At 22.9% G+C, this 26,005-nt stretch overlaps 11 protein-coding genes and 1 non-coding gene across 12 annotated transcripts; 6 read left to right on the top strand and 6 right to left on the bottom strand.

Moving 5' to 3' along the window:
* Nucleotides 1-382: 382 nt before the first annotated feature.
* Nucleotides 383-1,375, top strand: PBANKA_0405700 (ATP-dependent Clp protease proteolytic subunit, putative; the record flags this gene model as incomplete). The annotated part of the gene is made up of 1 exon (XM_034568090.1): nucleotides 383-1,375. The coding sequence occupies one exon, from the start codon at nucleotides 383-385 to the stop codon at nucleotides 1,373-1,375; it is 993 nt and encodes a 330-aa protein (XP_034420114.1).
* Nucleotides 1,376-2,078: 703 nt separating this feature from the next.
* On the bottom strand, nucleotides 2,079-3,386 carry PBANKA_0405600 (microtubule-associated protein RP/EB family, putative; the record flags this gene model as incomplete). The annotated part of the gene is made up of 1 exon (XM_034568089.1): nucleotides 2,079-3,386. The coding sequence occupies one exon, from the start codon at nucleotides 3,384-3,386 to the stop codon at nucleotides 2,079-2,081; it is 1,308 nt and encodes a 435-aa protein (XP_034420113.1).
* Nucleotides 3,387-6,308: 2,922 nt separating this feature from the next.
* PBANKA_0405500 (60S ribosomal protein L7, putative) lies at nucleotides 6,309-7,530 on the top strand (the record flags this gene model as incomplete). The annotated part of the gene is made up of 3 exons (XM_034568088.1): nucleotides 6,309-6,314; nucleotides 6,621-6,746; nucleotides 6,889-7,530. The coding sequence occupies 3 exons, from the start codon at nucleotides 6,309-6,311 to the stop codon at nucleotides 7,528-7,530; spliced, it is 774 nt and encodes a 257-aa protein (XP_034420112.1).
* Nucleotides 7,531-8,864: 1,334 nt separating this feature from the next.
* On the top strand, nucleotides 8,865-9,511 carry PBANKA_0405400 (40S ribosomal protein S12, putative; the record flags this gene model as incomplete). Its single annotated transcript, XM_034568087.1, has 2 exons — nucleotides 8,865-8,945; nucleotides 9,164-9,511. 2 exons carry the CDS (start codon nucleotides 8,865-8,867, stop codon nucleotides 9,509-9,511), a joined length of 429 nt encoding a protein of 142 aa, XP_034420111.1.
* A 717-nt stretch (nucleotides 9,512-10,228) lies between these two features.
* On the bottom strand, nucleotides 10,229-11,458 carry PBANKA_0405300 (40S ribosomal protein S23, putative; the record flags this gene model as incomplete). The annotated part of the gene is made up of 3 exons (XM_034568086.1): nucleotides 10,229-10,477; nucleotides 10,897-11,075; nucleotides 11,449-11,458. The coding sequence occupies 3 exons, from the start codon at nucleotides 11,456-11,458 to the stop codon at nucleotides 10,229-10,231; spliced, it is 438 nt and encodes a 145-aa protein (XP_034420110.1).
* PBANKA_0405310 lies at nucleotides 10,628-10,767 on the bottom strand. Its single transcript, XR_002688161.1, has one exon. It is a non-coding gene; the product is annotated as a small nucleolar RNA snoR03 (small nucleolar RNA).
* Nucleotides 11,459-13,843: 2,385 nt separating the features above from the next.
* PBANKA_0405200 (T-complex protein 1 subunit beta, putative) lies at nucleotides 13,844-15,621 on the top strand (the record flags this gene model as incomplete). The annotated part of the gene is made up of 2 exons (XM_034568085.1): nucleotides 13,844-13,846; nucleotides 14,023-15,621. 2 exons carry the CDS (start codon nucleotides 13,844-13,846, stop codon nucleotides 15,619-15,621), a joined length of 1,602 nt encoding a protein of 533 aa, XP_034420109.1.
* A 948-nt stretch (nucleotides 15,622-16,569) lies between these two features.
* PBANKA_0405100 (ER membrane protein complex subunit 5, putative) lies at nucleotides 16,570-17,251 on the bottom strand (the record flags this gene model as incomplete). Its single annotated transcript, XM_034568084.1, has 4 exons — nucleotides 16,570-16,672; nucleotides 16,786-16,892; nucleotides 16,974-17,032; nucleotides 17,173-17,251. 4 exons carry the CDS (start codon nucleotides 17,249-17,251, stop codon nucleotides 16,570-16,572), a joined length of 348 nt encoding a protein of 115 aa, XP_034420108.1.
* Nucleotides 17,252-18,485: 1,234 nt separating this feature from the next.
* Nucleotides 18,486-18,743, bottom strand: PBANKA_0405000 (ATP synthase-associated protein, putative; the record flags this gene model as incomplete). The annotated part of the gene is made up of 1 exon (XM_034568082.1): nucleotides 18,486-18,743. One exon carries the CDS (start codon nucleotides 18,741-18,743, stop codon nucleotides 18,486-18,488), a length of 258 nt encoding a protein of 85 aa, XP_034420107.1.
* Nucleotides 18,744-19,875: 1,132 nt separating this feature from the next.
* On the top strand, nucleotides 19,876-20,778 carry PBANKA_0404900 (cytochrome c oxidase subunit ApiCOX35, putative; the record flags this gene model as incomplete). Its single annotated transcript, XM_034568081.1, has 1 exon — nucleotides 19,876-20,778. One exon carries the CDS (start codon nucleotides 19,876-19,878, stop codon nucleotides 20,776-20,778), a length of 903 nt encoding a protein of 300 aa, XP_034420106.1.
* A 779-nt stretch (nucleotides 20,779-21,557) lies between these two features.
* PBANKA_0404800 (FAD-dependent glycerol-3-phosphate dehydrogenase, putative) lies at nucleotides 21,558-23,441 on the bottom strand (the record flags this gene model as incomplete). The annotated part of the gene is made up of 1 exon (XM_034568080.1): nucleotides 21,558-23,441. The coding sequence occupies one exon, from the start codon at nucleotides 23,439-23,441 to the stop codon at nucleotides 21,558-21,560; it is 1,884 nt and encodes a 627-aa protein (XP_034420105.1).
* Nucleotides 23,442-25,011: 1,570 nt separating this feature from the next.
* On the top strand, nucleotides 25,012-25,912 carry PBANKA_0404700 (glutaredoxin 1, putative; the record flags this gene model as incomplete). Its single annotated transcript, XM_034568079.1, has 5 exons — nucleotides 25,012-25,091; nucleotides 25,238-25,295; nucleotides 25,500-25,566; nucleotides 25,674-25,735; nucleotides 25,850-25,912. 5 exons carry the CDS (start codon nucleotides 25,012-25,014, stop codon nucleotides 25,910-25,912), a joined length of 330 nt encoding a protein of 109 aa, XP_034420104.1.
* Nucleotides 25,913-26,005: the final 93 nt, after the last annotated feature.

Here is a 26,005-nt window from a genome sequence, read left to right as displayed (position 1 = left end):
TTTGTGTTTTTTATTCTATATATGGCTTATTTTTGTTTTACTATTTTTTTTAATGTTTTTTATTTTTGATATATAAGTCATATATTTCATAGCATAGTTCATAGCATATGTAGTAAACGTTTTGTTTGTTTTCTTATTTCTAATTATCGGAAATAAAATATGAATTTTTAAAAATTGAAATAATATATTTGCAGCATGTTAAGCAAATAGAAGAATGTATATAAAAAAAATGGAAAACAAATGAATATATATATGTGTGCAAGTATATGAAATTTTTTTACAAATTGGCTCTTTTAAACAAGTATAACTTATTTTGAGGGAAAATTAAAGGGTTTTCTTTTTTATTTATATTTCTTATATGTCTTCATTTAAACTTATAGAAATGATATATTTAATATTGTTTATATTTTTGATCTTAATAAAAAATAATGCGATTGAAGCAAAACAGAATTTAAAGAAACCAAACATTTTAACGTTTATAAATTTTTCAAATACAAATTTATTAGAAAAACAAAAAAAACGAATAAAAGAAAAGTTTAATACTCAAAATAATAAATGGAATTTATTAACAAATGATGAAATATTAAATAAAAATATAGGTGTAAATGAAATAAATGATGTAAAAAATTTTTCAGGAAATTTAGATAAAACCAAAGTTAATATAAACAATGTTACAAAAATATATCAAGAGGAAAAAAGTAAGGTCAGACAAAATGTGATGGAAAAAATGGTGGAAAAAATATTAAAAAAAAAAAAATATAAAAAATTGGAAAAGTTATTATGTTGTAATAATAGTATTAAAGATATGAAAAAAAATATAAAATTATATTTTTTTAAAAAAAGAATAATATATTTAACAGATGAAATAAATAAAAAAACATCAGATGAGCTTATTAAACAATTGTTATATTTAGATAATATAAATCATAATGATATAAAAATATATATCAATTCCCCTGGCGGTTCAATAAATGAGGGATTAGCAATTTTAGATATTTTTAATTATATAAAATCAGATATACAAACAATATCATTTGGTTTAGTAGCCTCAATGGCTTCTGTAATTTTAGCGAGTGGGAAAAAAGGAAAAAGAAAATCATTTCCAAATTGTCGAATTATGATACATCAACCACTTGGGAATGCATATGGCCATCCTCATGATATTGAAATACAAACAAAAGAAATCCTTTATCTTAAAAAACTTTTATATTATTATTTATCAAAATTTACAAATAAAAATGAAGAAACAATTGAAAAACATTCAGACAGGGATTATTATATGAATGCATACGAAGCAAAAGAATATGGAATTGTTGATGAAGTTGTTGAAACTAAATTAACACATCCTTATTTTATTGGCCTAATCAAGAATTGATATTTTTTTTTAATTTAAACAAAATCTTAAATATGACATTTTTATAAATATTTGATTTAAACTATATATTTGAATATAAAATAATCTTGGGTTTTATGTTTTAACTACACATTTATATGTACATATATGTGAAGATATCTATTAAATTTTTTTTGTCTTTAATTTAAACTTGGACTTAAATTAATTTGTTCTTTTTGTTTAAAAATAATAAATTTTTTTAATATTTAAAATTATTTAATCATATTACAAAGTGACCACGATTTTATTTATATAAATGTATAGACAAAAATTATATTTATTTTTTTGCATAGAAATAAAAAAAAAAAAAATTTAATCTATAGTTTATATTTTTTAAGAAAACAATTTATTAAATTAATTTTTTGAGACAATATTTTTTTTTTTTTTAAATAATTTCACAGGATTATAAAAAAAAAAGTGGCATAAATAAAACTAAGCACACACTATATAGAGAATAAAAAATATTGCAAATTTTATTTAAATCAAGAAATATTAAGAATTTAAAAATATTAATTAATAATAAATTAGGAGTTAGAAATGAATGCTCCTTCATTATATATTTATACTGTTATTATTTTTATTTTCATATATAGGATGAATTAAAATAAGGGTGAATAATCATATAAATGTAAAAAAAAAAAAAAAATTTAAGACAAAATATAAAAATGTATATTAATTGGGCATATCATTCTGTAGGCAAACCGATGGCGGTTTGCTCGCCATTTTCAATTGTATAATTCGCAATACAATCATTGTTATTTTGGATAACTCCATTGTTGCTTCCATTGTCATTTTCGTGGTTTTGTATCGAAACAGTTTGATGGAAATATGTGTCTTCTCGTGCGTATATTATTTGATGTATATCATTTATGAGTATTGAATCATTGGTTGATTGATGGCATAATAATTCTAAAAATCTTAATTTATTATAATAAAATTTTTTTTCAAAAAGAATAATTTTTTTTTCACATTGTTCTTCTTGTAATTTATTTTGTAATAATATAATTTCTTGATTTTTATTTTCTAATATATTTTTTAATTTTTTATTTTGCTCAATTAAAGAAACATCTTTTAAATTTTCTGAAATACTATTTTTATTATAATAAGAAGATATGGAACTTTGAGAAGTTAATTTGTTAAGAGCGGACAATCTATTATTAGTCTTATTTGTATCATTTACAATTGTTGATAATTTTTTTTTTGGTAAATTTATGTCCTTAGAAATATGAGAATTATTATACTTAATGGTTGTATTTGTTAAATTATTATGCTTTTCATTTTTTTTTAAATCTTTTCGACTTAAACTTCTACTATGATAATTATGAGAATGAATATTATTGTTGATTTGGTTGTTCTTTGTATTAGTATTAGATTGAATATTTGTTGAACTCCTTGAATTTGGAATTAAATTTGTAGTATTGTTATTCTCCCAAGTAATAGGTATAATATCTGTATTTGTTTTTGAGTTATTTGGAATAGTTTTATCTTTTATAAGACTTATATCAACTTTTGCCCAATCTGGCATATAGTTATTTAAAACCTTATAATCTCCTCTTTCTCCTAATATAGATATTTTCCTTCGTTCCATAGCATCATAATTAGCTATTTGTTCATTATTATAATCAACAAGCCTTTCAAAAAATGCTTTAAACCATTGTAAAAATTCTAAGTTATCTTGATATTTTCCTTTTATAAGTTTATCTATATCCATATGTTTTTTTATTCCTAATTTATTAAAAACACTTTGTATTAGCTTATAATTTACTATACATTCATATTCCATTTTTGCATTCCATTTTGCTTTATGTAAAACGGACTTATTTGGAAATAATATGTCTAGTAATTGTATATAGATTGCTCCATTTGAGCACTGTTCAATTTTTGTAATATTTAATTTTAGAAAGCTATTTACCCATTCTATCAGCTCTTTTCGACTTACAACCAATCCAGAATCCATGTTTCCAAATGATAATGTTTCTTTCCCTTCATGCATAATTTATTTTTCTCTTTTCAACCTATGTTTTACAAGCTCATTTAACACTGCTTGTATCGTTTTATGCAATTATAAAGTTTGTTGTTATTTAGCTATTTATTTTATTATACTTTATTTTTTTCTACTTTATTGTATTATATTCTACTTTATTTTATTATATTATACTTTATTTTTTTCTACTTTATTTTATTATATTTTACTTTTTAGTGGACTATTTTATGCACATCGCCATTTCTGCCCACCTGCATGTATATACACAAATTGGCGGTGCTATTAAAAAATAGTTTTAAAATTTTTTTTGTGATTTTTTTTTTTAATATTTTCGCTACAATTATTTAGACAAAATAGTAAGTTTAGCTATTTTTTTATCAATTAAAAAAAAATGTACATAAAGAGATTAATCTAGTATGTATCTGCTTGCACATTTTATGTATAGACATACGAAAAGGATCTATGTGGGAATCTTTCTAAAATTGGATATTAGACAAAAAATTATAATTTTAAAATTGTCGAAATTAATGGATAAATAAAAATATGTTTGTGTTTGTCAAATAAAAAATGGGCAAATTAGCATTCCCATGAATTCCTATTAAAATATAAAACAAGGGCATACTTATGTGTCCTTTGAATAATATAAATATTTATGTGTTTTTTTTGCACTATTTGTATAATATGTGTGTATATATTTTTTTTCTTACATACAAAAAAACGCTTAAAAAAATATAAATAAAAAAATAAAATAGTGTTATAAAAGGAATATATAATGACTAGTTTGGAATATCATAATTATTAATATGAATAAAGAGAGAATAATAATGAAAAGATATATCATATGTAGATATATAAAATATAAGTTCTTTTTATTAAGTAATAATTTAAAGTTTTTAAATTAATTTTAATGTGCATTTAAAGGATTGCTTTTTTGTCTATTCGAATTTTAATATATTTTTTTTTCCCAGTATAATGTGTAATACTTTCCTTTAGGTATTAACATAATTTTATGTAAAATGTGTTTAGCATTTGTAGATTTTGAATTTATTTATATGCATGGAAAACAATAATATGAAATTGATGCATGGTAACCTTTCCTTAAAATACCGTATTCTTTTAAATTACATTCCATTTAGGAGTCATATAATTCAATAGAATAAATATATCTGTTCATAAAAATGTAAAAATAGTAGTAAAGGGTTTTTATGTATTGCCTGGTACATGATTAAGCATCATATATCATGAAGTAAAAATTTATACTTCGTTTCTCATACACCTTATATATATATGTATGGCAATTTTGTTATTTTTTTATGTATTATTTATATTTTTAAAGGATATGATTAAATTTCATTGTGAAAATATAATAATTTCTATGAACCATCTCCTAGGCACAAAATATGTGTGCATATAATAACTGAGTATAATTATTTGTGTATATTTTTACTTTGATAACGACTTAGTACATATACTGTAAAATATATAAATATAAATTTGTCTATATATAGAGAATATTTTATTTTTTTTATCAAACTTTTAATTATTTTTTGGTAAATAGGTATATATAACGTGAGAGAGTGACCTATGGTGTACTATAAGCTATCCGTTCATATTCAAAATAAATCGTATTTCTTTAATTTTAAAAAATATGTAATAATATGGAGTAAAAAATATGAAATAGTAAACGAGGGAATATCATTGATGTGCATATAATTTATGTATGTGTACATAATAAAGCCATAAAAAAAGTTAGCTCCACATTTTATTATTTCTTCGCAAAAAATTAACTTTTTATTTTTTATTTTTAAATATATATATATATATGTTATATACACGTGTAATAAGCTATAGTTGCAAGGATAAACTTGGATGTTTCGAAAAATGTAATACTTATATACATGTGATTGGGGGATAGAATATATTTATACAAATATATTGATTTATATAAATAATTATGTATAACTTTAATAAATTATAGAATAAATATTTTAAAATAAAATTTTTTTTTTTTATATCCAAAAATGAATAAAAAAAAGTTGTTTGAGTATAATATTTATGAACAAGTAATAAAAATTAATTTACAAAAAAAAAAATATTACATATATTTATGTATAATAAATATGTAGGTATTTTATTTATTTTATAGCAAATATTTATTTTACGCATGAATATTTTTGGTTTTCTCCCCCTATATCATATGGCTTATATTCGATACAAGTATAAGCACGATATTCTTTTGAAGGCTTAATTTACTATAGGTATATTGTTTATTATGTATTTATTTATTATTGGATTATATATTATTCCCTTTTATAGTAACTTATGTGGTATATATATATAATGAGTATATTTTAGCACTATAAAAAAAATATTACTTAATATTCTCTACATTTCATTGTTGAATTTGGGAAGTATCTTTAAGGGGCTTTATTATACTACAATATATTTTATTTATAAATGGAACATTGTATGCTTTTTATATAATACAAATTATTTTATAATAAATATAAGCATAATTCTTAAGCAAAAAAATTTAAGCATATAGGTGTGGTAAATATCAAATAAGGGGGAAAAATGGGATATATATATGCAGGTCGTAAATTATGGTGATGTATTTTAGTATTAATAAAATTAAAAAAAAAACTATATATACATATAATTTAATTTTGTATATATTTATTTTCTTTCAACTAACAAATTAGCATTATAATACAATTTTTTTGATTGTTTGTTTTTTCCCGTTTTTTAAAATTCATAGATATATAATTTAAAAAAAAAAAAAATATTATTTTGAATAAACATAACAAAATAATAAAATTTTAGATAAAGAAAATATCTTTAATAAATCTTCACAAAAAGAAGAAGATACCCAAATAAATCATTTTGTTCTTAAAAATTTTATGAAAAATATATATCAAAAAAAATAAAACGATGGCAGTAAGAAATCAAAAAAATTAAAATAAAACTAAATAAATAAAACAACGCATTTAATAGATATATAAATATGTATTGCATTTTCATTGTTATATATATATATATAAAATACATATAATTACTACATATTCCCCATTTAAAGTGTATATAATATATATACGCCGCTATTCACATATATATTTGAGGGGGATAAACATACAAGCCAACATAAAATGTTATGCTTGTGCTCATGAATATGTATATATATATATAAACATGTCGTGATTGTATCATTTCATAATATATATATTTTTTTTTTACAATTAACAGGATAGGTATGAAGAAAAGGGAGAAAATGAAATAGGAAATAACATGGCCGCCCTAAAGGCCAAAAGAGCTAAAAATGCTGCAGCAGTAAAAAAAAGAATCATGAAAAAATTGAAGGAAACAAAATTGGTAAGTTACATTATGCATATGTGTCGGTTCATTTATGTTGGATGGAGTGAACTTATTATCGTGTGGTATATATGTTAATAATAATACAATGATAATGATAAGAATAATGATAATATGCTATTTATTTAACTATTTTTTATAGATAAACAAAAAAAAACGCATTGAATTAAGAGCAAGGACGTTGAAGTACGAAAAGGAATACGAAGAAGAAAGGAGGAAAATAACAGAGTTGAAAAGAGAAGCTAGAAAAAATAATTGCTTTTATAGAGAAGCTGAAAAAAAAGTAGTTTTTGTAATAAGATTAAAGGGTGTTAATAAATTGCCACCAAAAGTGAAAAGTGTGTTTCGCTTATTAAGATTATTACAAGTACATAATGGAGTATTTGTTAAGGTCAATAAAGCTACAAAAGAAATGTTAAAAATAGTTGAACCATATGTCACATATGGATATCCATCTTTATCTACTATTAGAAACTTAATATATAAAAGAGGATATATAAAGGATGGAAAAGTACGAAGGTATTCTAGAAAAAAAATCCAAAATAATGAAGACATCTCAAAACACTTAGGTAAATATAATGTACATGGTATTGAAGATATGATCTATCAAATATATACATGTGGCTCTGTTTTTAAAAAAGTAAATAATTTCTTATGGGCATTCAAACTTAAGCCACCCAAAAAAGGATTCAAAGCAAAACGCCATGGATTTAATGAACCAAGGCCTGGAGATTGGGGAAACAGAGAAGAACATATTAACGAGTTGGTTAATCGAATGATTTAAATATATCCAATAAAAAAAACAAAAAAGTATATATATCCATATAAGCAATTATATATGCCCCAAGAAAAAACTTTTTATTTCGGAATAAAATTTTTTATCTTTTTTTTTAAATTAAAGATTACAACATCGTTTTAATTTTAATGCATTTATTTTTCTTATATTTTTCTGGAAATATTTTTATAATATGAATGATTTTGTTTCATATCCTTTGCATATATATATTAGTACATGTAATGGAAATGTTCATCATTTATATATTTTTTTTATTATTTATTGTGCTTGCGTACATTTAGTTCAAACTACAATTTTGAAAACTGTATGAAATATATTGATAAAAAAAAACAAAAAGCAAACCAAGGGATAGATATGCACATCAAAATATTATGAGTATATATATGAATTCATAGGGTACAACTTTGTGGGGGTTCGAAAACTCTAAGCCAAATGCGAAAACTTAAATGCGTAAAATTTTAATTATTTTATCGCATTTATAATATATATATATTTTTTTAACCATTTAATGTGTATACAAATTTGTTACTTAATTTTTTTAGTCACAATTTTTGCTTAGAGGAGGGATCTATTTTCTTATTTCCCATAAATTAAGAAGCGGGAAATGTAACATATATAATATTATATTATTATGTACCTTTATAGGTAATAAGCTATTTGTGCACTAATGGTATTATAGGTATGCAGTGTAGCAAGCATAAAAATTGTATTGCATATTATTCATACTTACAAAATTGTATATTATATGCATTTACAAAGTTATAATACATGTTATGTATAAAGATTTTTTGAGAATAATGTTGGTACAAACCGTTTCGTAAATTATTCCAAATTGTACGCAATACATTAAGGTTTAAATATTAAATTTATTTTAAAAAGGAATAACTTGGCAAATTTTACTAATATAATGATGTGGTATTTGCAATGCGTAGAAAAAAGTAGGTATAGAAAGCGTATAAGATGATATATATACATAATATTTAGTTTAAAAAATTATATTATTATTAAGCATTTTAATATGCTTTATGTATGCATATTTATTTATATTTTTTCTGGATAATTTTTTTTCTTTTGATATTATTAAATTAAAAAGGGATTAATAATTAAAGCCCATAATATATATTTTTTGTGCGTTTAAAAAAAAAATAAAAAAAAATACTTTAACAATTTTTTGTTAATTTACCAAATATATTTGTACATACTATAATATATTTTTATTTTGTATAATTCTTTATAATAATAAAATTATTTTACTTTTTTTTCTCAAATTATTAAACTTTTAAAAAAAAATATTTACTTATTTTATTAAAAAACAAATAAAAATGGCTGACGCAGAGAGTGTTGATAACAATGTAGTAATTGAAGAAAAAGCTGTTTTTGATAATGTAACAGCAATCCAAAAGGTAATATTAATAATTTATAAATATGAATGAAAAAAATGTATGTATATCTATGTTTATACAATGGGCAAATCTTGTTATTATTGGTTATAAAAATCTGAGCAAATTTTCATTACTTAGTTTGTGTTTTAAATTTTGATATATACATAATAATATATGCATATAAATAATTTTTGTTAAAATTTTCATAAAATAAAAAATTCACATACATATATATGTAGGTCATAAAAAATGCCTTAGTGCATGATGGATTAAAAATTGGAATAAGAGAAGTAATAAAGTCTATTGAATCTAAAGAAGCTAAAGTTTGTTTTTTATCAAATGTGTGCTCAGAACCTGCCTATAAAAAATTAGTTACTGCTTTATGTGCAGAAAAACAAATCCCACTATTTATGATCGATAATGATAGTAAGGACTTAGGACAATGGTCTGGATTATTTAAAGTAGATAAAGAAGGAAATGCTAGAAAAATTATTGGAGCAAGTTCTGTTGCAATTATTGATTTTGGTGAAGAATCTGCTGAAAGGGATTTTCTCATGTCCCAAAAACCAACAGCTACAGCTGCCTGAACAATTCATGCAAAATATGTATGTACATGCGCATTATCATTATTTTTGATATAAATATATTAATAATATGCATATTTTAAAAATGTATATTATACATACATTTTTTTTCTTATTTTATAATTTTCCTTATTTTGTTTTTTACAAAATATTCTGTATATAATTATTGCACTTTTGAAAAAAGACTTACGACATTTAAAATAGTATAACAAATAAAATTGATGATAAAAGTAAAAACTTATCATATTTATGTGGCCATATAAAGGAGGATAAACATATTGATATGTATACATATTAATCGGTATATTTTAGAAACTAAAAAAGAAAGGAATAAAATAAAATTATATATAGATATATACCAATTTGGAATACATAGCCTTGTTATATATATACCTATTTTGTTAATAATCAATCTGTGTATGTAAAAAAATTTACACAATTTTTTTTTATGTTTCTACAATGAATTGAATATATACGTTATTTTTTATTATGTATAAGGTGATTCATAAATAGGCATCTCTTTAAAATGTTCCAAAAATTATGAAATAAAAATAGCATAGAAAATCATTTGCACATAGCTATAAAACACACGTTTGTGAAGAAGAATAAAAAAAAAAAATTTGAAAAAAATATATATTAGTATGTTTATATATACATTGTTCATATGCAAATGTTGCACAGCATAAGTGATGGAAATGAAAAAAAAAAAAAAAAAAAGCCTTATGATCTTGGCTTTTCTTTCTTTTCTTTAAATAAAGCTAATAAAGATACTCTTGCTACTTTAACAACTTTGAACTTAACACCAGGCAAATCACCAACTGAGTGACCACTTCTACCAAAACCTGAAACTAAAACTTCATCATTTTCGTCAATAAAATTTAAACAACCGTCTCCAGGGACAAAAGCGGTAATTTTTTTACCATTTTTTATTAATTGTACTCTAACACATTTTCTGTATGCAGAGTTTGGCTATAAAAGGAAATAATAATTTATTAATTAATATAAATATTAAAAGAATATCAAATATTATAATATATTCATAGAATATTCATTGCGTATAATTGAAGTAGTACACATTTTCTTGATTAATTGAATAATAATTACATAATATCATACAATGTGTTGTTGAAGAACTAAATTATTTTTATGCATAAATAAATCATAAAAATTAACATATTTTTTATTTCTGCAATTTTTTTATCCATTTTTTGACTCACGAGCTATTTTGTATACTTAGCTTATGAAACACAAATGGAACTATTAAATTGTATTTTTATTCTAATCATTTTATTTTTTTATTTCAAATGAGCTAGCTAATTATGTGTTTTTTTTTTATGAAAAAAAGCTAGTTTGTACATATATATTTGTGCATAAATAGTTTATTTTACCTGTTTAGCTTCGATAGCAACTTTTTCAACAACAATTCCCTTAGCGTGAGAACTTCCTCTAAATGGATTAGACTTCCATCTAGTTCCTAAATGAGATTTTTTGTATCCCTTGTCTGCCCATCTTTGTGTTCTTCTCCTTATTCGGAGTTTTCGTGCTGACCTTAATCCACTAGGTTTTCCTGTTAACAAAAAAAAAAAAAATAATAACGATGGTAAATACAAACATGATAATATGAAGCTACAATTATGTACAGGGTAGGCGTTATAACATTATGTATATATTGAGGGAAGAACGAGTTGGAGTATTTTCCGTATAAAATAGAAGGGGGAAATATATAGGGACAATTTTTTTAAATAGTTATCATTTCACAATTCTCATTTTCATTGCATTTTTTATTGCTTTCCAATAATATATATATGATGCAAAGAAAACAGTTTGTTAGTTTTCTATGAATATGCATATATATATACAAATATATAGCTGAATAAAAAATAACGCTTAGCCCCTTAAAAATCATATATATATAAGATGTTTTTGTATTTAAATTTTACCTGATCCCATGTTGGTTTAATGATATTGTTAAATTTAAATTTATATATTATTAAATTTTCATAAAATATAATTTTAGTTTGTAAATACTTAAAACAAATATGTTTTTTGTATTTTTGTTCGTTGTAATTTTTATTATAAATAAAAAAAAAAAATCGTATATTTTTTTTCAAGAAATTTATATATCTATATATTATATATATGCATTTAAAAAAATATATTAATTTTGCATATATCTACAAATTTTGTTTTTTTATTGAGGTGGGAGCATACTATATAAAAAAATATATTAAAAAAATAATACGTTCAAAAATATATACAATGTTATATTATATAATATATTTTATACATATGTAGGATAAAAATTGCCAAACATTTGATATGTACTGAGAAATACGAGCTAAAGCCAAGGGTGTTACTAAGTGGTTATATATTATATACTATATACATATATTTTTTACTTTTAAAAAAATAAAGGGTAATAAATTTATGTTTATTATACTATGCAATAATTGTGAGTTGGGTGTTGGGTAGTAATGCGTATAAAAATTAATCATAACATATTAATGCGCACATGGATTTCATATTTATTATTTTATTATTATTTTATTATTATTTCTTATTATTTTATTATTATTTTATTATTATTTCTTATTATTTTATTATTATTTTTTATATATTATATCTTTAAGTTACTTTTTATTTCCAAAAAATTTTCCCCAACGGTACCCTAATTTATTTATAGTTTTGGTGAATATACTTTTGGATGTTGAAAAAAAAATATAATAAAATAAAAGGTTATAAAAAAATAATTATAATTATATAGATAATAATAGGGGAAATAAAAAGTCTTATTATTTATATAGTATATAATTATTTTTTTTTATAATATTATATTAAGTGTAATTTTTCTCAACATACAATAGTAAATAAAAATTAACATAATATTCACGTTAAGAATGATAATAGAAATTAACTTATTGCTACCTATATTATATGACACATTATTTAGTACATTTTTTTAATGTAAAAAATAATATGTATTTATTTTTTTTTTTAATTATGTCATAAGAACAAATAAATACAGAAATCGTTTATTTATAAAATAAATGTGTTGGTAAATTATTTCAAAAAATTGTAAAAATATGTACATATATTTGCCATTTTCTTAAATTATATTGGGGGTTTTTATAATTTAACTTTTAAAAAATTTTATAAAAATATAGCTTTTATATGTTTTGAATTATTTTATAAATAGCAAGGATAGGCTTGAAAATAATACATGGTATATTATTTTTTTAATTTTGCATAAACATTATATGTATGTTTTATTACTATCCATAGGCGTACAATTAATGGGCTGTTGTATATACTCATTTGCACACACCACAGTGAGAATAAAACATATTTCTATAATAACCATTTTGTAATAACCATTTTATAGTAGTCATTTTATAATAACCATTTTTATGGTGAGGCCGTGCGTATCCATATCTTATGTCCAACAATAGGTTATACATATGGAAATACCCCAATTTTATAAAGGTTAAAAAAATGTTTTATTTTTAAACGTTGGGGTTTAGGTTGATATAATATTTTCTTAACAAATAAAAATATATAATGTTAATTTTGGCTAGTTAAAAAGTAAAAAAGTGGAAAATAAGCATTTTCCCGTTTTTTTATATGTAGTACACTACTCTTATTTTGTTACTATTGTTGTATAAATATATCATGCTAAGGGATTAAACCGTGGATGATAATATTAAAAAAATATTATTTATTTATAAATTATTTTATATTTAAAAAAAAAATATTATATAACTATAATTATAATTAAAGCGTATTTATAACTTGTCAGTATTTGTACTTTTTTTTGGGCTTTCCTATTTCTATGTGTAGAAATATTTAAGGTAATACGAGAAAATAAAAAAATAGTAAATAAGTTTATCCATTTAATAACCATGTACAACAAACAAATGTATGGAAATGGAAATATTTTTTTTTATATTCATTATAAGTTTCCTTGTAAAAAATTATTATTATTTTTTTTTTTAAATAAAAATTGTTATTCCGTTGGGTAAGCATATATATGTCAGTGGGAAAATACAATGCATATACCACATATATATATATATATACATTTTTTTTTTTTCTAAAAAATTATTAAATATATATATGAAAAAAAGAAAAGAAAAAAAAGCAAAATTAAACTTGGAATTTACACAAATCGATATGCTAATTTAAGGAGAAAAAATTAAAGAACATTGTTTATAAAAGTTTATTTAGCAAACTTTTTCTCATTTTTTTCTCAGTTTTTTCTCAATTTTTTCTCAGTTTTTTTTCAATTTTTTCTATATTTGCTATTTTTCTATTTCTATATTTCACAAATTTGAAAAAATGGTAAGTGCGAACTTATTTGCATGTACGTTTTGGTTTTTTATCGATTGAATCGTTGTATATGGATATTTCAATGCCGTGTGTAGTAGAAAAGGAAAGTATAATTGCATAAATGTTTCAGTATATTATATTCTGTATATATTTATTAATTCATTTTTTTTTTTTTTTTTTTTTTATAGATGAATACAATTGTTCCTGAAGTATTAAAGCAAGGAGCCCAAGAAGATAAGGGTGAAATTGCAAGGTTGCAAGGATTTGTTGGAGCAATTGCTGTTGGAGATTTAGTAAAAAGTACATTAGGACCTAGAGGATTAGATAAAATATTAACTCCATTAAATTTAGAAGGATCACGGAATCATCAACATACTGTAACAAATGATGGAGCTACTATATTAAAATCTGTATGGTTAGATAATCCAGTATCTAAAATACTAGTAGATGTAAGTATGCAACAAGATAATAAATGTGGAGATGGAACGACAGGTGTAGTTGTTTTAGCAGCTGAGATGTTAAGAAATGCTGAAATTTTAGTAGAAAATAAAATTCACCCTCAAATAATTTGTGATGGTTTTCGTATGGCTTTAGAAGCAGCTAGAAAATCATTAAAAGAATCTTGTTTTTGTCATGATATGCATTCAGATGTATTTAGAGAAGATTTATTAAGAATAGCTAGAACTACTTTATCATCAAAATTGTTAACTCATGAAAAAAATCATTTTGCAGAATTAGCTGTTAATGCAATTATGAGAATAAAAGATAATTTGAATTTAGATTTAATACATATAATAAAAAAAAGTGGAGGAACAATTAAAGAATCTTATTTAGAAGATGGTTTTATTTTAGAAAAAAAAATAGGAATAAATCAACCTAAAAGTTTAACAAATTGTAATGTTATGATTGCCAATACGCCTATGGATACAGATAAAGTAAAAATATATGGAACTAAAGTAAATGTACACAGTTTTGAAGATATACAAGATTTAGAAAATGAAGAAAAAATAAAAATGAAAAAAAAAGTAGAAAGTATTATTTCACATGGATGTAATGTATTTATAAATAGGCAACTAATATATAATTATCCTGAACAAATATTTAGAGAGCATAATGTCATGACTATAGAACATAGTGATTTTGATGGTATGGAAAGATTAGCAAATTGTTTAGGAGCTGAAATAGCATCAACTTTTGAAGAAGGTTTAAATATAAAACTAGGACATTGTGAAAAAATTGAGGAAATTATGATTGGTGAAGATAAGTTAATACGATTTTCAGGATGTAAAAAAAATGGTGCATGCACTATTATACTTAGAGGTGCATCTTCTCATATTTTAGAAGAAAGTGAAAGGTCTTTACATGATGCTTTAGCTGTTCTTTCGGAAACTTTAAAAGATAATCGAATTGTTTTGGGAGCTGGTTGTTCAGAAATGTTAATGAGTAATGCCGTTGACAATTTAGCACGAACTGTTGAAGGGAAAAGAAGTTTAGCAATTGAAGCTTATGCTAAAGCTTTAAGACAAATACCAACATATATATTAGATAATGGCGGTTTTGATAGTTCAGAAATAGTTAGTAAAATACGTGCGCAGCATACAAAAGGAAATAAATATGCCGGTATTGATATTAACAAAGGGGATGTAGGAAATATTATGGAATTAGGAATATATGAATCATATAATTCTAAACTTTCACAAATAACATCAGCAACTGAAGCAGTAGAAATGATTTTAAGAGTTGATGATATAATAAAATGCGCACCTAGACAAAGAAGTGGTGTTTAACACTTCAAATTTTATTTTTCATCATATCTACAGATTATGCATGTATTATATGTATAGGCAAAGATGTGGTGTATGCCATAGGCCTCTCATTTCTTTCCCAAGAAAAAATCAAAATAAAATAATCTTTACCCCAATTATACTACTACTATATATTCGTATTAAACATTATGCTTTTATGCACATCTTTTTTCGACGATTGCTTATGCATATAGAAGTAGTTATGTAAGTGAAGCATATATTAATTAACTTTATTTTTTTTTCTGAGTTATTCCTCTAGCGTTTATGGCTGTCTTTTTTTTGCACATTCCTTTATGTACCATATACAAAACTTATATACACTGCAATATATTTTAGTTCATTTTATTTCGTCTAATTTTTTTATAAAGGTTCCATGCTGACATATTTAACAAAAAAAAAAAAAATTATATAGTACTGTCTGCTGGCCTTTCCCTATTTTTCGAGGATGCATAAATATATATTTTTTTGCGGTGCATGTAAATTTGTTTATATATTCATAACTAATCGGCAAGAATACCAATCAATTAATTGAACAAATTAAAACAAGCTATTATTAAAACAAACGATTATTAAAATAAGCCATTGTTAAAACAGGCTATTATTAAAATAGGATATTATTAAAATAAGCTATTATTAAAATGGTTAGGTTTAATTAAAAACTCCCAAATTATGCAGACATGCGAAAACATATTTTGATGCACAAAAGAATAAGAAACAGCATTATAGTGCAACTTTTGCACTAAAAAAGATACCAAAAAAGTGAAAACAAAAATAGAAAGAAAACGTTGTAAAGCACTAAAAAATTTCTTCTAAGTGATTGATGTTAAATATATACAGAAAATAAGTTTGTATTCATATTAATATTTGAAATGTGGCAATGATGCCGTTTTCTTTAGTTGTAAAAATTTTATATTTTCTAACATATTTATTTTAAATATTTTTAGATAAAAACTCATTAATATAATCCTTAATAAAATATTTCCTGTTGTAGCTTAGACGGAAGCTTTTCCGTATGTGTGCTGCATCCCAAGAACTAGGAAAATAAAAAATAAAAAATTAGAAATAAAAAATTAGAAAAAATGCAGACAACTAATAGAGAAAAAATTGAATCATAATAAACAGATATATATCACTTATTTTTTATACTTATTGTCAAAATCTTTTGACATGTCATTAACTTTTTTAAAACTGTGAAATAGTCTGCTTCCACCGTATATGGTTATGAGAGCACATAAAATTGTTTGAATAGTTAGCTGTAAAAAAAGTATAATATAAAGTTAGGTTAAGAAAATATGATTAAATAGAAAATTGCTCATTTTGTTTTTATAGCTAACGGGTGTTGGAATTATAAAATCCTCGATGTTGTCCTTTCCTAGTTTGAAATTATTAAGTACTATTTAAGAAAATTAAAAAATTGTTAAAAATATTGGAATATAATATGTTATTTAGGTAATATAAAATAGTATATATTCAGTTTTGCCTATATACAAGGTATGTATGCATTTTATACATATTAACTTTTATTTAACTTACATAAATAAACATTATGGCCACAGTTCAATAGGGAAGATAACCCTATCAAGGTTATCATAACTGAAAATTGTTTTATCATTTTATTATTTTTTGTTTTCCTTTATTTGTATTTTTCCGCTTTTAAACATTTACATTCATATATTATTTATATAACTTAGATTTTTTTTTTTAAACAAATATAATTTTCGTGCATTTTTTCTTATTAAAAAGGGGCAAATAAATTAATAATGTATAGTCTGTTTTTTTCTGTGGTAATATTTTTTTAGTAAAATAACTAGTTCACAAAATTTGCATTTTATATTTGTGCTATAAATAGGAACTTTAAAAGTACTATATGCATAATTCCGCAAAAAGAAGCATACTAATTATGGTATATTATTAAAAAAATATATATATAATTTTTTAAATATGTAATTTCCCTGTTATTTAAAATAAATATTTTAAGGAAGAGGATTAAAATATATATTATATAAAATAAAATATTTTTTTTTGGGGGCATACTTTAAATTTTCTATAAAATATGTAACAGCCCTTTTCCATTTTGTTCGGTCTGCATATATGTTAAATTAGTTTATATATTTTTTGGATAATATACAAAAATACATTTAAAACATTATAATAATAAGTAATAAACTATGGATATATAATATGTGCGGATAAAAAATATGAATTCTCAATTATTACCTACTTTAGAGTATTACTGTGTGCAACATTGTTAGCTATATAATAGCTTTTCCCATTATTTTATATTTATAAAAAAAAGGAAACAATTAAAAAAAAAATAAAAAAAATATTCATAATAAGAGATTCAGATTGTCGTATAGCGAACTGCTATTTATTCTTTTGTAAATTATATCTTTTTTAACTTTCAGTACAAATGTAATATATATTTTGTATTGTTACTTATTTAAAGAAGTGGTATATTTCATGGTAATGTGAACAAGTTTATCAAAAAATGAAAAAATAACTGGACTGGTAAAATAAAACATGTGTAATATGAAAATTATTTATTTATACACGACAAATAAAACAATAAAAAAATAAAAATACACCATTTTGGAAATATGAATATTTGGTGTAGGGGTGTTGATTATATACACACACATATGCACATTGTGAGCTTACATTAAATCGTCTATTCTTCTATATCTTGGATTCATTTGGAATGTTTTTAGTAATAAATAGTGTTGATGTAAAACGATAGAATAGACAATCTAATGATTCTTATTTTCATGTATCAAAATTAAATAAAATAATCATTGAATAGTATAAAAATAAAATAAAATAGTTTTTTTTTTTTTTTTCATAACTAGCTAAAATGGATTTCCAAACAGCCAACTTTCATTATTGCTATATTTCCGTACTCTTCCCATTTTATTAATTTTTTTATTTTGTAAATTAATTCTATTATGCGGATAAAATATATCTTCGCTTGGGGTAATATTTTGCTTTATTTCGTTTGTCAAAATTTTGACATTATTTTTTATATTAACTAAAAAAATGGCAGGTAGTTGTGGCAAATCCAACATAAGGGTCAAATTTGCAAAAGATAATCCTGGGGCTGACGTCATTTTTTTTTAATAAAGCTTCTCAAAAAAAGGGTAGGAAATGCATATAAAAACTATGATAAAAATATAATTGTAAAATGCGGTCTTAAAAAATGGAATTTGTCATTCAACGTATTTATAGTTAAAATAAAAAGGTATTTGCTTAGTAATTATAAATCTTAAAATGGAAAAAAATTCAGGATATTTTTTTTAAAACGCCTTTACGATATTCCTCCAAGTGTATTATTCATATTTATTGTGTGTTTTGGCATTTTAACTGTTCATTATTTTATTTTTCACTATCTAATTTTTTATTATTTATCATTTTTATGTATCTCCCACTTTTTAACACTTTTCGAGAAAACAAATTGCAAGTGTACTAAATATTTGCAAATAGGTTAACGGGGAAAACTCAAAACAATACCCATAAAAAATAAATATTTATATATGCGCACGCATTTTGTAAATCATTTTACACTATTTTTTTTATTATATATTTTTATTTATTTTCAAAAATGTAATTATTATTTTGAGCGATATTAGGCATATTTTACATCGTTTTACATTTATGGGTATACAAATTATCAAAAAAAAATATATGAACGGCTAAATATTTAGTAAAAGTACAAAAGGGATGTATTAATACATATAGCTATAATAAAAAAGTGTATGTTGTGTCAACTAGTGGTAAGAATAAATTAATGTAATAGATATATTAATTTTAGAAATATGTGTTTTGTCATTTTATTTAAATATATCTTTATGCAAAAAAATCCGTAATAACGTAAAATTTACAATTTGCTCCCAAAAAATGCATATATAGGATATGCAAATGTTTGTATTTTGTTCATATTTTGTTCATATTTTTTTTCATTTTTCATATTTTTTTCACTTTTTTTCACATTTTTTTGTGTTAGATTTGATTTAATTTGGGCTCATTTTTCAAAAGCTGGTACAAAAGAAGTATACAGATATTTCACAACGCACCAGGTGTGATAAATCAATCCTCTATATTATTTTTCTCTGTTAACGGGAAACAAGGAACGAACTGAAAGTGTCTGGTTTAACACATGTAACATCAAATAGCAAATAAAAGATTATATATATGTATATATCTATTTATAATATACGGATATATTAAAAGGAATAGAAAAGAATGATAGCGATGCGTGGACATAATGTGTTAAAGAATTGCTTTGAAAAGCTAATTGGCAATTCTATAGGAAATAATACTACTACAAGAAGAGTATCATATTATAAAGGATGTAATTTATTTGTAGATAACTCAAGCTTTCATTATATGAATGTTGAAAAAGAAAAGTGCAGTAAAGTAAATAATCCATTTTTAATAAATTATCGAAATATAGTTAGCAATACAATTAAGAAATTAAACAAAAATAATTATATTGAAAATGGTAATAATGAAGAAGATAAATTTTTTGAAGGTGAACATATGAACAGACAGTTAGGAGGCTATGGATATCCTATGATGTTTATTGTTACTTATGATAAACCAAGTTGGCAACCATTTTGGGAAAATGATTGTGATGTTATACCCCGAGATGAGTTTGGAATACCCGCTAGTATACCTCCTGAAGTTTCAACAAATATAAAGCATACATATTATGTTCCTCCACAATTTTATATGTTTTTAAAAAAATTAGGTGATGATACTACTGAATTAAAACCGTATATGACTAAACTAATACAAGGGGAATTTACTTATGACGATTATCAAGAAATGTTTTATAAATTTGCAAAACCTTTAAAAATTTTTCGAAAAAAAATTCCAGTTCCTTATAGATCTGCCGAAGAAATAAAGCATGAAGAAAATATTAAATGGCAATCAGCTTGGTATACATATAGACAAAAAGTTTTAGCAGAATATAATGTAACAATGTGTTTAAGAGAATTTATTTTATATATGACAGTTGGATTATATTTTGCATACTTATGGCTTGATGCTTTAAGACAATATCGTCTCGATATGAAACTTTTTTATTTAGAAGCCCCTGAACACAAAATAAATTGGGTAAAACCAAGGGGCGATCTTGTATAAATAACTGGATCTACATTATTATTCAAAACATAAGCACATATGGTTTACAAAAAAAAAATATTTGTTTCGTTTTTGTTGTAAATGTAAAATATATATATTTTTTTTTGAAAAGTCGTGAAAATAGTTATTATTTTTAGTTTTTTTTTTTTCACTTTCTTTTCAATTTTCATATTATAAATATACTGGAGGCCCTTTTATTCCAGTACAGTACCAAACGATTATATTTAGCATTGCATATGCATAAATATTAATATATTTCATCTATATTTATTTTATTATTTTTTTGTAATTTCTATTCAAGTTTAGTATATAACACATCCCAACTTAACAATTATTTCAGTCTTTATTTTTTTTATCGTCATTTTAAAGAGTTAAAAAATGAGGATATAAATATAACTGTAGTTCGATTATTATGAATAGAAAAAAAAAAAAAAATAAGCGGTTTGTATTTAATAAATTTAAGTTAACTGAAATATTTTTTATTTTCATTTTTATTTTTTTTTCAAATTTTGTGAAAAATTGTCGAGTTTATAATGCATTCGTGTAAAAACATGCGTTGTAACGAAATATTTTCGTCAGTATAAATGGATTTAAAAAAATATATAAAATATAATAGAATAAAATTGATTGTTACTACAAAATAAAAACATCACATAATAGCGTGCATATATGTGTGTATATAAATGTAGCGTAACATAAAATAAGCTGTAAAAAAAAATAGTATTGATTTTAAAATACATAATATAAAGATATTATGTTATAAATATTATAATAATTTATTATTCTAAAGATAATGAATCAATATATGATTTTGCTTCTTCGATATTTTTGTTCATTTGATCCTTAGACCAATTTAATTCATCTTTTAATAAATTAGCAATTTTATGTATTACTTGATTTGAAACATTTGTATCAATAAATCCTAATCTAAATCTTCTTCCAATAACATCAGAAATAGTATTAGCAAATTCATATCTACTTGCATATACAATTTCAGCTTCTATATATGGTTTTGTTTGATCGATTTTGTTAAATAATTTTAATTCCTTAGCTAGTTCACAAACTTTTTCAGATAAATATCCATAATTTGATACTAAATAATTAGCTGTTTCATAATCGATTTCTGAATATTTATCGACAAGTTTTTTTCCTAATTTACTGCATCCAAATGTCAAATCTTCTTGGTTTAAATTTCCATTTTCATCATGACTACCAATTAACATTAAAAATTTTGTTCGACATTCATTTTTAGTTTGTATTTTATCACTATGTTTAGATAAAACATAATCAATTGTATCTTGAGCCATTTTTCTATATATTGTCCATTTTCCACCTAATATACTAATTAGTCCATTTTCATCTTCGATAATTTCATGACTTCTTGATATTTCATGTGTTGTAATTTCATTTTGATTATTATTTTCGCTATTTTTTTTTTTTTTTTGTTTTTTTGAATCATGAACTAAAGGTCGAAATCCACACCAAGCAGCTTTAATATCATTTTTTATTTCTTCTGGAGAAACATTAATATATTTAGATAATTCAGTTGCTAAAAAATCTGTATCTTTTTTATCAATTTTGGGATTATCTACTAAAGGACGCTGTTCATCTGTTGTTCCAACAATTGTGCTATTTTCCCAGGGTAATAAAAATAATACTCTACCGTCACTTGTTTTAGGTATAATCATACCATTATTTTTTGATGAATACCATTTAGGTAAAATAAAATGGCACCCTACTGAAACTTGAATCATAGGTTTACTATTTTCATCTGCCATTTTTCTAATAATATCTCCTTGGGGCCCTGTAGCATTAATAATAACTTTTGCATATATTTCAATTTCTTTGTTAGTAATTTTATCTAATGCTCTAACACCTATTATTTTTTGATTATTTTCATCCATTATAAAACTTATAACTTCCATGTGATTACATATAGTAGCTCCAATTTGTCCAGGTACATAATTATCTATAGCACTTGTTAATACTAGATTTAAATTCATTCGTGTATCGTTATGCTGCCCATCATAATATACTAAAGAGCCTTTTAATTCATCTTTATGCAACAAAGGAAATTGATCCAATGTGTTTTGTTTTTGTATATACATAGAGTTAGGTACACCCTTATCAAAATAACAAACTAAATCAGCTAATAAATCATATATTTTTATATTATATGAAAAATAAGGAACTTGCCACAATTTATATATAGGCATTAATATCGGAATAGGTCGAGACATAAACGGTGCAATCTTCATTGCATGGGCTCTTTCACCTAAAGCTTCCCAAACAAAATATAATTCGGATATATCTAATTTCTTTACTGCATTTTCTAAATATCTAATACCTCCATGTAATAATTTAGTCGATTTTGAAGAAGTTCCACTCGAAAAATCGTTTCTGTCAATTAAGGCGCATCTTATTCCTCTTGTCGCACAATCTAAAGCTAAACCTGCTCCTGTTGCTCCTCCGCCAATTATTAATATATCATACTGATTTGTTTTTAGTCTGTTTACCATTTCAGATCTATTAGCAATTGGACTATACTTATATGATACATCCTTTTCAATCATATTTTTGTGAAAGTTTACCTTAAGTAGGTAAACACCCCCAACGGATATCATACCGAGACCTCCCGCTCCAGCCAGAGCCTTCTTCAGCATTCTGCACACGAAAAAGGGGTGAAAACAAGGGGGGAAAAAGATGAAAACTAGCGAAAAAAATGAAAAACATAGCAAGAGTGAAAATTACTTGTACTAGGTGTAATTATAAAATGGGATTTTCCCAAACACGCTAGGCAATAAGTATATTATTTCGCTGCAATGAAAAAAAAACTTTATGCATTGCCTAGTGAATGTATATATTTACATGGACACTCAACTTTTAATAATTTATAATTTATTTCATTTTTTTTTAATATAATCAAAAAAATAAGTGAAGTTTACAAAAAGCGCATAAACTTACGTGAGCTATATCAGAGCAGACAGCAACTTGCAAAGTTTAATTGCCGAAACAAAGATAAATTCTGTATATTTCTGTATAAATAAAACGGAAAGGGACGAAAAAATTGTAATAAATGAAATGTAACTTTAAATAAATGAAAACAATCATTTAAAAAATTCCCAAAATAATTACATTAAATTGAAACAATGTATGTAATATAACTTTCTTTTTTTTCATTAAAATATATAATACGAAAAGAACTTGACAAAATGCTTAGTCAGCTCATATTATAACATGTACAAGTCATGACATATTATAGCATATGGATAAATCATACAACAAATAAGACCATAAAGAGTATAAAAAAAAGTTGTCAAAACAATATATTATTTGCATGTATGGAAAATATAAATAATATTATTTTACTACCTTTTATTTAAATTTTCATAAGAAAATACAATGCAAATGTCTTCGTCGCTTTGCACATATAATCTCGTTTTATTATAATATCATGGTCAAGTTCTTTATATTTACAAATAAAATAGAGTTATATGTATATTTTATTTTATTTGTTTGTTCTTATATGATAGCCTTTTTGTACACCCATTATTAATTTTTTTTTTTGTATAAAAAATGTAAAACATAAAAATGGAAAATAATATGCATATGTATATTATATATATAAGTATAAACCCGTAAATATGTAATAAATTATTTTATGCATATATTGTATGTACGTATATCCATATTTTTATATGCAATAATAATGAACAATTGTTTTTATTTATATGTATATAAAGCTATTTGATAAAAAAAATATATCTCGTATAATATGATCATTTATTTGGAAAAAATTAAAAAAATATAGATATATAATCATTACACAATTATACAAAATATATTATATATATATAATATTACGTTTTTAACGAAATTGCCAATATTTAAGTTTCTTCACACTTTAGAAATTATATAATTTTTCATTTCCTTTAGATATACCTATATTTAAAACAAGTATATACATATGTTCATACATAAAGTTTCCATTCATGCATTTTGTAAATATATATATTGTTTATGCATTATGTTCTATAACCAGAACATGCTTTATATATAGCCAATTTATATTATGCAAAGCAGTTACCCATATGGATATATAAATACCCTAAATATGAATTTACGAATTGTTTATCATATAAAAAAATAAGTACACGCACACATATATATATATATATATATATACTCTCTTTCTTATATAGATTTTCAATATTAATCTTTATTTTAAACAAAATGGGATCCACATACGAAACTATTAAAAAATTTGTACATAAAATCATCGATGAAAATAAAATTGCTGTATTCTCAAAAACGTAATAAAAAAAATATATAACTATATTTCCAGGTGTAAATTATAGTTTTGAACTGGCATACACCTATACAAAAAATTGTAATAAACATTTTATAAAAACAAAACAGGCATTAATATATAATGTATTTGTGTATGTATTTTTTTTAGTGAATGCCCATATTGCATTAAAGCAATATCCATTTTAAAAGGATATAATGTTAATATGGTAAGATCAAATTGAAACGTATAAAAATGAACTTGTTTATAAGAAAATATAGTTTTTTTCATAATTATATGTGTGCATGTATAAAAACACATAATAATTAGTTTGTGTGTATAAAATAATACCCATGAAAATTACACATTTAAAAAAAAACAATGCTTATTTATTGTTTATAACTAATAATATTTTTTATGTATGTAAATTCAGCATGTAGAGCAAATTGAGAAAAATGCTAATATGGCAGATATCCAATCATATTTCAAGGAATTAACTGGTAGGACAAACAAATAGCTAATCAAGATATTTTTTTCAAAATAAATTAAAGGGAATACATATAGCTATATATGTATATGTAAATATATATAACTTTACTTATTTCAGGAAAAAGTTCCGTACCAAGAATATTTATTAACAAGGAAATTGTCGGCGGATGTGATGACTTGGTAATAATAAAATTACAAAATATGGAAATATAATATGAACATTTTCAGAAAATATTTAATATATATATGAATATATGTGTGCAAATAAATAAAAAATTATATGATATTTTTCAGGTCAAGGAAAACGAAACCGGAAAACTTCAAGAGAGACTCAAGAACATTGGAATGCTTAACTAGTTAAACTGTAGAAAATTAAATATAATTAAAATGAAACCTCAAAATTAAAATTAGTTAATATGAACATGTAATTATGTATGCTTTATGCAATTA

Source organism: Plasmodium berghei (assembly GCF_900002375.2).
Source record: "Plasmodium berghei ANKA genome assembly, chromosome: 4".
In the NCBI taxonomy this organism is placed as follows: domain Eukaryota; phylum Apicomplexa; class Aconoidasida; order Haemosporida; family Plasmodiidae; genus Plasmodium; species Plasmodium berghei.
The sequence above is the reverse complement of the archived record's forward strand: the minus strand, read 5'-3'. Positions and strand labels throughout refer to the sequence as shown.